At 35.9% G+C, this 15,950-nt stretch overlaps 2 protein-coding genes across 2 annotated transcripts in view; one reads left to right on the top strand and one right to left on the bottom strand.

The window, feature by feature from the left end:
- Positions 1-15,950, top strand: part of TM9SF3 (transmembrane 9 superfamily protein member 3) — a 696,120-nt gene that overhangs the window by 12,021 nt on the left and 668,149 nt on the right. The gene's annotated exons all lie outside the window — the stretch shown is intronic.
- LOC148955154 (unconventional myosin-Va-like) overlaps positions 4,952-15,950 on the bottom strand; it is a 31,376-nt gene continuing 20,377 nt past the window's right edge. The window contains exons 3-5 of the mRNA XM_089106229.1: positions 9,559-9,727; positions 7,440-7,590; positions 4,952-5,054 (exon numbers count right to left, since the gene is read on the bottom strand). Of these exons, the coding sequence (XP_088962355.1) occupies positions 4,952-5,054; positions 7,440-7,590; positions 9,559-9,727 (423 nt within the window). The remainder of the gene's footprint in view (positions 5,055-7,439; positions 7,591-9,558; positions 9,728-15,950) is intronic.

Below are 15,950 nucleotides of genomic sequence, written 5' to 3'. Positions count from 1 at the left end.
ACAGGGTGGGCGGAAAGTAACTCCCTATTTTAAATTACTTATAAATTGTATATAATTTGTTACTGCTTGTGGACTCACCCGCTACACAGTGTGAACTGTGCTCAAGAAAGAGTTGAACTGGCGTGCGTGGAAGCCGCACTACTGCCAATCACTCTCGGATGAGGACTGTGACATTCGCATGGAGTTCGGAGAAATCATGCTGGCTTGGCATGAAGAGTGGCCCCATCTCTTCCGCAACATCCTCTGAACTTATGAGGCTGTGTTTCACGTCGGAGGCTTTATCAACCGTCATAACTGCCACTACTAGGCAAGAGAGGATCCTATGATGACAGTTGAAAAACAGCAAAATCGACCCAAAGTAACGGTGTGGTGTGGTATCACCTCAGATCAGCTTGTGGGCCCATTTCTTCTGCGCAGCACAATGAATGGTGAAAGATACCTTGATATGTTGCGTGATAGAGTCTGGCCAGTTGTCAGCACATGGGAGAACATCGACGAGTTGATATTTAAGCAAGATGGCGCCCCACCCACTTTGCTCTTCTTGTCCGCGAATTGCTGGATGCTCGCTTTCCGGGGGGTTGGTTGGGACGTTAGGGTCCGCATGAATGGCCATCCAAGAGCCCGGATTTGACACCCTGCGACTTTTTTCTTTTGGGTAAGGTAAAGGAAGAAGTCTACCGCTCCAAACCAATGACACTCGAAGAACTGGAGGATCGAATTAAGGGAGTCATGTCCACCATCCCAGCGGAGTTTCTGAGAAAGTCAGTGGATGCCATTCCTGAACGTTTGCAGTAGCTGGTGGAAAGATCTGGGGCACATATTGAATTTTAGAGATAACTTACCATTTATGCCTACCTTGTATGATTAATTTTTTTGAGAATAAATAAATATAATGTACATTGTTTTATTAAACACATCTTACCGGCGGCGCGGCGTGGCGCGCTGTGTTTGGCCCCGCCGCCGCCGGTCTTCCCTCATCGGCGCGGCCAACTGTACCAGTTATATATATATATATATATATATATATATATATATATATATATATGGAACATCATATATATATATATATATATATATATATATATATATATATATATATATATATATATATATATATATATATATATATATATATATATATATATATATATATATATATATATATAATGATTTCCAGTGTCCAAAAATGTTGTCACCAGAGAGCACTGAGACAACTGGTATAGTTGTCTCTGTACCAGTTGGCGCGGCCAACTGGTACAGTTGGCCGCGCCGATGAGGGAAGACCGGCGGCGGCGGGGCCAAACACAGCGCGCCACGCCGCGCCGCCGGTAAAATGTCGGCGGCGCGCCGCCGGCGCGCTCAATGTTGACCGCAAACATTAATGTTTTAATCGGTCTTTCTCAAATCACAGCTTAAATTTACAACAGATTCGAGCCTATTCATGAGATCAAAAATTCACAAGTCGATGACTGGAAACTGGTCTTCTTCAATTATTCATCGAGAGAAGTAGAAATCTGGTACAAACTAAATGGCTGTGGCGTTTCAGAACCCTGCATAATACGAGTAGTTGAAGTATCTATTAGCTATGTATTCTTAACATAAATAATTATCAAAATTAGTAGTTTTTTTCATCGAGCGTTACTGCATACAAAACATAAAATACCGTATCAAAAAATTCGTCAGTTATCTGGGTAAAAAATTCTAATATAACTTTTAAATTAGAAGCTTAATTTTTTCATAATGCTCTTTGCCTAATATCTATTTTGTCACCTTTAAAACAGTTGAAATGGGTTAATTTGTTATTTATTTTTTTTTTTTTTGTTTTTTTTTTGCTCTTTTGGATTCCTAAAAAGGCTTCTTGTATTAAAAACTGGTTTTTAATACAACCTTAAAAAAAGATACATTTTAAAGTTTTATTTTGGCTTCTTTATAGAATATGTGTCATGTATGCTAAGGATGAACTACTGCTTTTTTATTGCTATTGGCTGTTCTTTGGACATTATTCATTTTTTCTTTCGAGAATGCATTCCAAATTTTAAAATCATAAATACTTAATATCAGTCAAATTATAAACTGCATCTAAAAGGAGTAAATTTATCAAATTGAAAAATACATGATGAACACTTCACATGAGAACACTTCACATGAGAACACTTCAATTACAATGAAACAAAAACACTTAATGGTTTATTCGGTATGAAGAAAAATGAAGTGCCAGCTATTTTCTTAGGTAAAAAATGAAAAGCTCATCCGTTTTAAATGTGATTAAATGAAATAATAAGCAGACTGAAGTAGCTCCAGGAAGATGTTGAGATTTTCATCTTAATTCGTCACTTTTAATCTAAGCAAAATGTTAGGACACTTAGCATCAGTTATTGAGTTTAAGCTTTGATTTCCAAATGCTCACAAAAATTACCAAATTTAAAAAAGTCGCAACAGTAAGTCACCTGTGGTCAAAATACTCAAAGATTCCTCTTTGATCCCCACCCAGGCTCAAAGCTTCTGCCATGGTCATTTCCATGGAAATCTCCAAAGAGTTTCTTTTTAAAATAGCTTTCAAGCGTAGTTAGGGGTATTTAGCCTTTTTTGCTTTTCTTCAAAGCTTTGAAAAAAGTGTTATAATATTCCAAATGTTATATTTGTTATATTTGTGCATATTTTTGGTAATCATTTGAGGGGGGATCGAATTTTTTAAACCACTGTAGATACGTAAGAACGTTGCAACATCTAGTACCCTGAGGTCATAAGACTGTCAAAGACTCCTCCTTGAACCTCCCAAATTGAAAGCTTTTATTATGACCTGGCCTTTTAATGTAATTTGGGCACTGGACCAAGGGTGCCATTGTAACTCGTGCGCAAAGTTAAGAGGGAATGTCGATATTGCTTTCATCACACCAATTCACTTGAGTGCGAATTTGCCGGGTACTTATTGATAAATGTTTTCAGAGAAAACCAATTTCATCAATATGAAAAAACGGGTTGGACGTATATGTCCCTTTCCTATTGTACGATAAAAAAATTCATGTGGTGTATCAAGTATAACTCACAAAAATCTTTTTAATTTTTGTCAATTTTTCAACTTTTTGGAATCTATACTTTAAATAAAAAAATTCAAGGTACTATCACTTAAATATAATAACTCCCTCTCCCCCCTCCTCTGGATATCAGCTTGTTAGGATACCACTTCTGCTTTAAATAAAAAAAAATTATTAACTTTTTGTCAACCCTGCTTTAAACAAGACATCGAGGTTCTATCATTTAAATATTATTGCTCACTACCCTCCCCCCCCCTCTGGAGACCACCTTGATAGGATGCCGTCTCTGCTTTAAGTTAAGAAAAAAAATCAACTTTTTGGGATCCCTGTTTTCAATTAAAAATAAAAGTTAGAGATATTATCATTTAAATGTAATACCTCCCTACCCCCCCACCCCCCTCTGGATACCACCTTGATAGGATACCGTCTCAGCTTTCATTAGAAAAATAATTTACTTAATAATTAACTAGGTCACAACATGGTTCAAAAAAACACGTAAAATAACGTTTAACAGCTTCCTTGAAAAAAAAAATTGAGGGAATGAGTAAAGGGGTACAGAGACAAAAACAAAAAGGTCGAAATTATTCAGATATTTCTCAAACTATCGGTAAACTGAGTAAAAGATTCGCCTTGGCATTCAATAAGATCCAAATAATATAATTAAAAGAGAGCACACACAAAAACCAGATTAGGCCAGTAGCCTGTGAGAAATCGCAAAATACCCAAGACAATGAACAAGTCCTAATGGGGGGCCCTGGGTCTATCAAAATATTCCAATGGTTTCCCAGGGAATTTGATAAAATTTTCTTCTGTCTCCACTTTAAATGAAAAAAAATAATTATCTTTTTGGCATCCCTGCTTTCAAAAAAAAATGAGGTATTATCATTTGAAAATGATAATTTACAATTTATTTATAAATCATATTTTTGGGGTAACTTCCGGTTCGATCTTTAATTCCCTAACCTTGTACATAGCTTAGTCTATAGATAAATTTTGTCTCAATAGCTGTCGAAACAATCTTTCGGATGTCAATTTCAAAATCGAACTGAAAGCTGAAGCTGTATAGTAGTGAATGCGTTTTATAATTCTATTCAACTTGAAAATAAATTCTTGACTACAAATGATGCAAGAATTAGCGATTGGGAAAGTCCATTCGAAATGATTTTAACTCATTTCACAAAGACGATACTTTTCTTTGTCACCATATTAAGAACTGTGTTTATTGCAATATTTGCAAATGCATATTACATCTGTTTGGTTTTTATGCAAAGTAACAAAAGACGAAAATTAACGAATCCGAGAGTGGTGAAGAACTATGGTATGCAAAGTAATATTTGGCAGGGAAAGTCACTGGTGATAAATCGCTAGGGGTGGCACCGTGATTGCGTGATTTTCGGGGATTTGGGGAACCAATTTTTTTTTCGGGGAAATAACCGAAAATTCGGGGATAGTGTAAGCCTGCTTGATTTCTAATCATGAAAATCGAAATACTAAACCACATGAGAAGGAAAAGCTCTGACTTTGTGGTTGACACAATAAAGAATTGCCGCAAAATTAATTTAAAGTCGACCGAACGCCGCCGCCTCTGCCGGCGGCGGCGTGGCAGCGGCCCGCCGGTGGTGTTGAGACACTTCGGCGGCGGTCGACCAGGCCTCTCGTCGGCGGCGTTCGGTCGATCCGCCGGCGTGGCACCGGGGTCTATATATATATATATATATATATATATATATATATATATATATATATATATATATATATATATATATATATATATATATATATATATATATATATATATATATATATATATATATATATATATATATATATATATATATATATATATATATATATATCATGAGATCACGGAGATCACGCACCAGATGGCACCAGAGATCACGGATTCTGTGGAGAAGTCAGATCAGACCCCACAAAACGAGACCACCGGTGATGTTTCTGGTTGTTCGAAGGTGGTAGTCCTTTCTCCAGAAAAATTCAAGCCTCTTCCTAAGGTAAGCCCTAGAAAACAACAAACAAAGGAAAGAAAAGAGGCAGCAGCTCAATCCTCACAAGCACGCCCGTGAAAGAGATACCGTAATCAAAGAAGCAGCTAGGGAGCAAGAAGAATAAAAGAGAAAAGTAAACACTAAGAAAACTAAAGGGGATTCGAAGAAACGGACGATACAAGAAATCAAGAAAAAGGGAAAAAAGTTAAAAGACTGGACCTTGGGCAAGACTCAGAACTTAGCAAGATATCATCTGTCAAATACGATGACAGTTCTGAAGACTCGCTCCAAGTTGGAAACAACTAAGAAGAAGAAGACTTGTCAATTAGCATTTTTTATTTTGTCCTTGTCAAGCTTTGACCCAGGACCAGTTTGTGTTACGTTGTAGGATCAGTAACCGAAGAAATAGGAGAACAAATCACCCTACAGGACATGAAAAAACTCAATGGAGGGCAAAAGTTTGTCTGGACTGAATAGACATCTGTAGAAGAGGAAAACTGCGTAGTTCTTAAGCTGAGATCGCCAGTTGCGTCTGGAGGAACAGACAGAGGTACCAAGCAATTCTTTTTTTAGGAAGATTTGAGTGAATTTTTTCGATACTTCTACCGAAAGAGTCTCTTAATGTCTTTTATGTCTTCGTAATGTCTTTTAAGAAATATCTAACTGAATATCGCCGTAGTTTCATGACGTTTTTGAACATTGTTTACTTTTTAACGTTTATATTCGAAAATTCAGTAAAAAAAAAGTAAGAAAATATGCGCCTACCCTTGAGATAACATTATATCCCAATTAACCCCATCATTATGTCCCTGTTATGGAGGGTATCGTGATAACATGGACAGAATGACTGACTCTAGACTTTTTCAACTTTCAAAAAAAGTAACAGTGCAAAAAATCGGTAAAAATTTCTGGAGAAACTAGATTGAAGCGTTGGTATTTGAAGCGTTTAGATAACTTCGTCAGGACTCCAGCAATACTCAAAAGAAGATTTTTTGTCCCAGTTATGGCCGGTCTCCCCTACATTATCCAAAGACATGGAATGCTTGAAATCACCACAAAAATGGATTAACAATACGATCGATTTCTTTAGGCGATCTAAAGAAATACATTAGATTTTCCCCTCGACTGTCTCGCTTGATGGATAAACAGTTTTGTCGCCATAACTTAAATAAAACTGAGCAATTTATTATAAGTGGTTATGAGCTATTTATTATCGAGCCATTATGAGCTATTCACAAGCTATTATGAGCATTATAAGCTATTTATTATCGTCCTTTTCCTCAGTAGTATTATTTTGTAGTTTTCAGTGAGCTATTTATTATCGTCCTTTTCCTCAGTAGTATTATTTTGTAGTTTTCAGTGAGCTATTTATTATCGTCCTTTTCGTCAGAGGTGCTATTTTGTGGTTTTCAGTTTCTTTTTCATTTATTTCCTGTACTCCTCTGTGTGCATACATGTATGTATAGAGGGCATAAAGAAATTATTATTACTTATCAAACTGAACGTCAATTTTAGAAATAAGACTTTAAAAAAAGAGATTTTGCTGATGATATTCTTTATAAATTTTGATTATATATTCGATTTGGCATTTGACGTTATTATTCTTAACTGAATCTGTTTTTTTTTTTTTTTTGAATGCAAGAATACTTTTGAATTATATACTCAGGTATCATTTTGGCCTTTCAGTGCCAATATTTTCCTTTTGTGAGCAGGAAATAGTGGAAACCAGTAAGAGAAGATCATGAAGGAGTGAGAGGGAGTTTGTTAGAGGGTATTAAGGTTTCTAATCATTATTCCCAACAGCATGTGCTTTGCAGAGGGGCATTCCCATGCCGCGCCCTCAACATTTCTGTATATAAGGGTATTTCGAACCGGGACGACCTTTAGATTCTCTTGGATGCGGGATACCAGTGAACCTTCACTGGGATTTTCCTAGTCTTTACTGGATAGTATTTTACTCTTCCGATTTTAATCTCTTATTAAATTGTACAGTTTTTCCCATTTAATAAGGTATCAATTAGAAAATCAGGGCATGGCATGAGTCTCTCTTTAGTAAATGGCGGCTTTATTTTGTGAGCCCCTTTGGGAGAACTGAATCAGGCGAATGGCTAATCTATTTTCGGTGGACCTGTTTTTATGTGTCCAGGATTAAAAGAAATGAAGTACTAAACTGCGTTTCATCTTATAGTTTTGATAAAAAATAATTTGGAAAGAGTTTAGTTCAGTTCGAGTTTCGATTATGACAGTTTCTCTTCACTTGCTCCCAAATTTCAGAAGTTACGACAGTTATGGTTTATTGGGAAGTAATTAAAAATAGTAAAACCCGGCAGTTTAGGCTATTGGTACGTAAACATTAAAATGGAGAGTTCTCACTCTCTCTGTCTCTACTTTGACATACCTTTCGAGTTGCGTGTAGGCTTCTTTGGCCACAGAATATACATGGGGATCAAGATTTCTGTCATGACTTATATCATGGTGGTAGGCCTGAATGGTGTAGTCGTCGTAAATGCTCAACTCTCTATAGGGATTTACTGCGACCAAAATTATTCCTAAAAAACACATTCCACTATAAAAGCGTTAAAATCAATAGAGTTTACAGGGGAAATTAATAAAAAAATTAAACTGAAAGGAGAGTCAGTTATTTTCGAGGGAAAAAACTTCTGTAAACTAGAAATATTCCATATTAAAAGTCTGAAACTTTATTGCATAGCATAGCATATAACAAATTGCATAGTATATTTTTATCCCGAAAAAGTTCCACTGTCCCAAAAAAAAGTTCCACTGTCCCAAAGTTCCAAAAAAAGTTCCAGCTACCGAATAACTACGAATACGATTCGCTGAAAAAAAAAACACCTATATGAATTCCCAATGTTATTGAAGGACAGTTTTTCCAACAGAATTCTAGAAAGAAAATTATCTGTTAATTTGTGATAAGAGTCTTCTTGTGTGTCATATCGCGGCTAATTATCAGCATGCTCAGAAGACTGGACGATAACTCATCATTTACAAAGGCTACTCAAAAAAGTGGCTATACTTGGGTCAAGAGACAAAATAAATTATTTGCAATAACCTCCCGGTTCACTAACAACAATAAGGTTGGAAGCATAAAGTAGGAAAACTTTTTCAATTTCTTAACAGTTTTTATCAAAATTGATTATAAAAGTGCATTAGGGCAAAATGAAAAGCAAGTGGCCCTCAGATGGGGTGAGAGGGGTTCAAAAGGAAGGACTTAATGGAAACTGGAAATTCTTGAGAGGTTTTAAAGAGGGAGGCTTTGAACATATTGGGATGTAGGAGGAGCGTGCGTAGCTGTGCTGGACTCAGGCTGCTTGGCCCTACGGTTAGTTGTTAATAGTTATAGTAGTAGTGCCTGATAATTTCACATATTACGGTAAAAGGATAACACAATAGAGAAGAAATGAATAGGCTACATTCTCTATACACAAGACGAGAAATTAAGACAGGCTTCTAAGCAACTCCTTTTACTAATGTCTTATTTTACTTGTTTATTAAGCACTTACTGTATAATAAAATCTTAATGATTAAACTCTGCAGGAATGTATATTACAAAAAAATATTATATTCAGAGAAATGACACACTAATAGGTTGAACATATACTCATTGAGCTATCTTACTATTCTTAAATTTTTTCAATATCCTCGATAAATACAGAAAAATATCTTGGTTTTAGGAAATAACAAAACCTCGTGGGAAATTCAAAGGTTAAGAGCAGTTTCAAAATGATCAATAAGCTAGGTAGGTCATCAGTCTGGGTCATGTCATATGCCAAAATTATCTACAGGCTAGGTGGAGAATGGGTCATAACCTAGGTAGGTCATATAGCTAGGCCACAACCGAAAGTCTGGGGAGCTTATGGTTAAACAAATTCCTAAAAGAACAACTGGATTTCAGATGCCAGGTGGGGCGAAAAACGCCTGGTCCTACTGCAAATACAAGTAAATAGGTATGGCTTAGCTAGCCAGTGAGTTGGTAACAAGCAAGTGAGTCGCGGATTAAAAATTCAAGTGATGAAAAAATATGTTCCGGGAGAAAAGATGAAGCAAATAAGAAATTCAAGGTGGAAAAAGGACTTAAGAGTTTTTAATTTGAAAGACAACAGATATATTGCTATATATTATGGTGCCTTCACTTATAGTGAAGACACGGTAAAATTTCCATTACAAATGAGTTATAGCTCCAAAATGGTACCTTATAAAGAATCAATACTCCATACTCAGTAAGTAGCGCTCATATCTAACTCTAGCTGTACCAATTGTTAACCTTCGTACCCCAGGTATATAGTTTTCTACATTTTTTTAAGGTCTCAGTTTTGAACTTGGATAAAGGTATATCTATTTCTCGGTATTTTTTTTTTTTTTTCTTAATAAAAAACAGGAAGAAAACACTTGCAAGAAAAATTAAAATCCTTAAAAGTGGAGACTAATTTTTGCATAGTTATATCATAATTTAACATAATAAATGAATTTGATTACATAAATACACATAAGATACTTACCACACCTAGTATAAATGATATTATCATTTATGAATCGATGCTTTAGAGAATTAAGAATTGCTGGCTCGTGGAGGTAGGAGAGTCCAGTAAGATCGTTTGTACCAACAAGAAAGTCAGGGTTACAAAGGAGCGGCAGCTCTTTAACATCTTTCACAGGTATTTCTTGAACCTAAAAGATTTGAGCTACTAATACAAGACCTTATAGAAAAAACATCAGTCACATTGTTTCAAGGTCTTTATTTAGTTTAAACGAAATAACAATTGCAAGTTCTTTGAAAGATTAATTTTTTTATATTATAAAACTCAGAAATTTACGTTATTCACTTGAATTTATTTTCGGAGGTGTAGGGGGCAGGGTATCAGCCGGCATACTCTCTTGCTATGTTGAAGACGTTTTTTTTAAGAATCTCCATTAAACATATATTCTATTCAAAGTGACGACCATGGAAAATGTCTTGCAGTTATAGACCGTCCACACAAACGTTAGTTTATGGATATGAAGACGCAACTTGACCGAAAAAGAAACAAGAACTAGATGCTCACGCGGCACTTGTTGCTACCAACAACTGCTACACAAGCTATCATATAAGCTACCGTTGGCGTCAATGCACGGAAATTAGGAGGGGGGATGCATTTTTCAAAATCTAGATTTTTCTAAAAGAATATTTTCAATGAGCCTCTTTAAGCTGAAATGTAAGCTATCAAACCCTGACTGCTTAAAAAATTCAATTAAAATATGATTCGCCCCTCTGATGACCAGCCTGATTTTGATCTTTCCATAACCTGAATTTCATGAAGTTTTTGTATTTGAGCCCCAATTATTTAAGAACGACTGCTGAAACACAAGGATCATTGATTAGAATGAGAATTGTTTTTTAAAGAACTATAAAACTTTAACATAAGTTTTCATATTGCTTTTTACTTTCAATTGAGAAAACTTGTTTTTTTTTTATTTAATTCCTATTCGTTCTTTGCAGTATACTCATTTATTCATATATATTCATTCAATTTATAAGGAGAAATTTCACGTTTTGAAGATAGTTCATTTAGGTCTGTCATGCATGCTGAATTTCATTGCAGAACTTTTATGAAGATGGCAACCCTTTTCGAGGGTTTTTTATTCCCCTTTGTAACATTATGCAGATTTTTATGTACTGTAACTTCAAAATTAATAGATTTTGCTCGTTCAGAATCAGCATGAATAATATATTTGGTTGCATGTGTTGTAATCAGAACTTTTAAGTTTCGATTTCTGTTCAACAAGAGTTGCTCTTTTCTGGTGCTAGGAGCTGTTTGACCCAAGGTTCTTAAACGTGAAGGAAAGTTACAGCTCCCTCCTTCATTGTCCATTTTTTATGTTCAATCTTAATATTCGTAAAACAATGCTTCGAGGATGATATTCATCCCTGAAAAAAAAACCTCTAGAATATTTGTTAAGAGGCCGGGTCAGAATATAAGAACTTATTTATAGGGTCATCATTTCCACGGCTTTAAGGAAAGTTTTTCAAACAAACCGGTTTTTTTAGGGATGTTCTCCATAGACTCCAATAGGAGTGACACCCCTTGGGAAACAAGAAGACATTAAGCATCGTAACAAATATTTGAATGAAAAACATTTTACCATTTAATTTAGCTGAAAAAAGTTCCTGGTAGTACTCGCCAACCCTCCCCCCTTTAAAGAAATTTCTAGTGGGGCTCATAATGGCCCGCCCCCACTTTTCTACCATACCGGGAGGCATGTGAATGCAACGTTTTATGCTAAATGGCAAAAGACTGTCGCAATGGAAGGAATGTTATCATCCTTCCCCCTCCCAGCACCAATAATAAAGGCCTATACCAAAGATATTCCCGAGAATCAAGAGGGATTAGATATCAATTTCATTTCCAGCTCCCCCCTCCCAAAAAAAAAACTCAAAACCCCAAAATTAGAATAAGATACTTTTTTTGTACTAAAAACTTTAGCGTAAAGAGCAAGCTATTTAGAAGGGGGCAAGCCACCTCATATAGAGAATAATTTCTGCTCGCTTTTAAGTTTTAATTTTGCTCCTTACTTTCAGGTGAAAGTGTTCTTTTATTAATTTCTGATTGTTTTTTTTAAATGCCGGGAAATCCAGCTCTCCCCTCCGTGGAAAATTGCCTTCCCCCCTCCCAAAAAAAAACCCTGCATGAATAGTACCTCCCACACAAAATCCCCGTGTAGGATTTTTCATGGAAAATTCAGCCCTAAAAATTTTCCTCCCCTTGGAAAATCCCCCCACTCCCAAATCAGAAATCCCCCCCTCCCTTGAAAAATGTCTGCATACTTCCCAATAACAGATACTACACGTAAACTATGTACAAATTTCATAAAGGCAGTTACTGGATCTTTCAACTATCCTGAACAGAATGGCTATCTTAAAAAAAGGGGCGAGGAAGGGAGAGGCCAGTTGCCCTCTAATCTTTTTGTCACTTAGAATGGCACTAGAAACTTTAGTTTTAGTTAGAATGAACCCTATCTCAATATTCTAGGAGCATTGGTTCAATGCAATCACCCCTCGGAAAAAAAAAAGAAAGAAGTACGCATCCGTAATCTTTGTTCTGGCAAAAAAAAATCCATATTTTTGTAGATGGGACAGATGGGAGCTTGAAACGTCTACAGTGAGGTTCTCGGATACACTGAATCTGATGGTGTGATTTTTATTAAGATTTCTTGACTTTTGGGCGGTGTTTCGACCCTTTTTCAAAATCAGGTAAATATTCTCCGGCTCGTAGCTTTTGGTGGGCGACGGTAAACTTCATAAATCTTATATGTTTGGAGTCAGCACAAAAAGCCCAATCTTTTGATACGTTTTTAGAGTTTCGGTTACTCTTGAGTCGCGTCACCTTGAGTCGCGTCACCTTGAGTCGACTCGCTCCTTATCTACAGCTCGTTACCAGGAACTGTTTGATGAAGGGAGATGAGAATTTCATTCCAACTCCCTAACACCCTCTTCTATACTTATCAGAGGTTCATGGAAAGTTCGATAATTTTGGTATTGAAAAGCATTGAAATTAAGGCATCTGACACCCCCCCCTACACAATGACCCACCGCCCCTCCTTCATAAAAGCTGATGTTCAATTATATACCGCTGAACATAACTTCATGAGAAATCAAGCGAGTCGATAAAGTTAAATGAAGCATTAAAATAGATGTATATATTAACCATTTAATATTTCGTACAGACTACGTAACTTTTCCGGACAGAATGCACCACTGTATGGCATTACTTGTCCTGCAACTGGGAAGCTCAATATATAGTATTTGGACACTTTTAAAACGATTGGCTATCTCAGAATTGTCAATCAATGGGAACTTAGTCCTTTTTGGAGCAAAATCGTGGTTTGGTGCCACAAAATAGCAGAAAACGGCACTTTCCAATGGCATGATCTTTTTGGTCACTCAAAAATGGCACTAACACTTAATTTCCGTTCGAATGAATCCTCCAACGATGTATTACGACCATTAGTTCCATACGATCACCCCTAGTTGGGTGAATAAACGCATCCGTAATCTTTTTTCTGTAAAAAAAAAATCCAAATTCTACAATTTTGTAGAATGAAGCTAGAAACCTCAACAGTAAGGTTGACATACTAAATCGAATGATGGGATTTTCATTAAAATTATTTAAAAAAAAACTTTTTCCACAAAATAAGTTTTTCAAAGAAAAGTAAAGAACTCCATTAAACAGAAAATGAGCAGAAATGAAACCCAAAACGAACAGAAATTAACATGAGTTGGGCTTAAAACCCCTGTGCCTTCCCAAGGCCAGAACATAATTTGCAATTTACTGAAAAAGATACAAATGAATGTGCATTGTCAGTTTAATATACATATACTGATATGTAATAAAAATGTTAATATTATTTGATTTATTAAAGTTATAAAAGTAAAAACACTTATATTTTTTTCAGGAAAGTGCAAATTTCGTTCTGGCCTTGGGAAGGCATAGGGGTTTCACTCCCAACTTATATTAATTTCTGCTCGTTTTGAGTTTGACTCGGTTATTTATTGTAATTTCTGTTCGTTTTGGGTTTCATTTATTTATCGATGCTGATTTGTGGTAGTTTTACACTTGGTAGATGATTTGATTTGACTTTTGCTCATTTTTTGTTTAATGGAGTTCTTTACTTTTCTTTGAAAAACTTATTTTGTGGAAAAAGTTTTTTTTAATTAATTTCTGTGTGTTTTTATATTGACATAGTCTTTTCAGGGAAAAAGAAAATAATACTTTAAATCTTTTCGTTTCTTAAGACTTTACAGTTTGGCCTGCTATTTGTACGCTGGAGAAAAATTTTCAGCAAGTTTTAACAACATACCCCTTTTTAAAAATTTGGACCCAAATAGTAGTGTTTAGTCTAGTTTCATACCTCCTCCGGTTGACCTGAAATGGAAAAATTGATACCATTCGCAAAAAAAATCTGTTCACTTTCTTTGATAGCTTGGACACACTATTTTGATACACGCTATTTTGATTTGGTTACATTTTAAGAGCAGAAGTAGCCCCGAAAGTTTGAACATAATACCCTCAGTCGTTCTTGAGATACTGCTGAGATGCATTACTGGGAATGATAGATGGAAGGGTAGGAAAATGTTGGAAAGCAGTCGGAGGGGTGGGTGGGTTTATCTTTGAAAAAGAATGAAGGGGGTATGGAAGTAGATATGGAGGCGGGGATATCCTTTGGATAGGTACTCGATTGGAAAGGACTGGATGGCTCGTGGGCTTTCTTGCGTGTGAGCGATGGTCTAAAAAATATTAAGAAGGATTAGCAGAATTTAGGTGGCATCTGGGTAGCCCAGTTTTGTGGAACCTACTACGACTCTTAATGGGCAATTTGATATGAGGTTTTGCACAGCCAAAGCATCTTCCACTTGAAAATTGTTTACAGATATCAACATGGGGGTATTTACACAGATTATTTATACAACGGCTAAAAACATGAAACTTAAAAATGTGTAGATATTTACAATTACTAGACATACATCTACTGTCTAAAAATCTAAAGCACACATTAGTTTGATTACACTTAAAATCACTGAACTCATCTTTTTTGAATATATGATTGCATTGGGTAAGAATTTCCGCTTGTAAGTTCGACATCGTTGTCAATGTTTAAAGATGTGTCATTACCACTAGATTTCAAGAATAAATTATCTTCAGTTAAAACAAGGTCAGTAGGATTAGTTTGCATAACCTATCATTATTGGGCATTTTGATTTAATCTTGAGGCAAAATTTAGTTTTTAAACATAATGGGCGAATGGGAGGGTGGGAGTGGAAGGGGGATTATTTGCCCTCCAATCACTTTCGACTATTAAAAAGGCCATCAGCTATTTCTATTTTCAATCGAATGAGCTTTCGAAGTTCCCACGACAACTTCTTCGATGCGAAGTGCCCTGGTCTAAACAGCAACAACAACAAAAAATATCACTGTCGACTATTAAAAAGCGTACTAACCCTTTGAATTTCAAATCGAATGAGCCCTTTTTCAAGTTTCTACGACAAAGATTTCAATAACAACCTTATATGCCCATACTTATAACCCTTTCCCTGAGGGTTGTGGGGGAGTGTCATCCTCAAAAACATATTTTCTATCTGGAAATCAACTACGCTGAACAAAATGGCTATCTTAAAATTTTTTTTGGTTGTGTTTGGGGGACTGAGGGGCGTGGGGGGGGGGGCTAGTTGCCCTCCAATCACTTTCGACTATTAAAAAGAAGGAAGAGGGGTATGGAGGCGGGAATATTCTTTGGATAGGTACTCGATTGGAAACGACTGGATGGCTCGTCGGCTTTCTTGCGTGTGAGCGATGGTCAAAAATATTTAGTAGGATTAGCAGAATTTAGGTGGCATCTGGGTAGCCCAGTTTCGTGGAACCTACTATGACTCTTAATGGGCAATTTGATTTGATTGAGGTTTTGCACAGCCAAAGCATCTTCCACTTGAAAATTGTTTAAAGACATTAACATGGGGGTATTTACACAGATTATTTATACAACGGCTAAAAACATGAAACTTAAAAATGAGTAGATATTTACAATTACTAGACATACTTCTACTGTCTAAAAATCTAAAGCACACATTAGTTTGATTACACTTAAGATCACTGAAATCATTTTTTTTTTTTTTGAATTTATGATTGCATTGGGTAAGAATTTCCGCTTGTAAGTTCGACATCGTTGTCAATTTTTAAAGATGTGTCATTACCACTGGATTTCAATAATAAATTATCTTCAGTTAAAACAAGGTCAGTAGGATTAGTTTGCATAACCTATTATTATTGGGCATTTTGATTTAACGTTAAGGCAAAATTTAGTTTTTAAAAATAATGGGTGAATGGGAGGGTGGGAGTGGGAGGGGGATTATTTGCCCTCC

Source organism: Artemia sp. Qi Xiang Cuo, chromosome 2, assembly GCF_049724085.1.
Source record: "Artemia sp. Qi Xiang Cuo chromosome 2, ASM4972408v1, whole genome shotgun sequence".
Taxonomy (NCBI): domain Eukaryota; kingdom Metazoa; phylum Arthropoda; class Branchiopoda; order Anostraca; family Artemiidae; genus Artemia; species Artemia sp. Qi Xiang Cuo.
The sequence above is the reverse complement of the archived record's forward strand: the minus strand, read 5'-3'. Positions and strand labels throughout refer to the sequence as shown.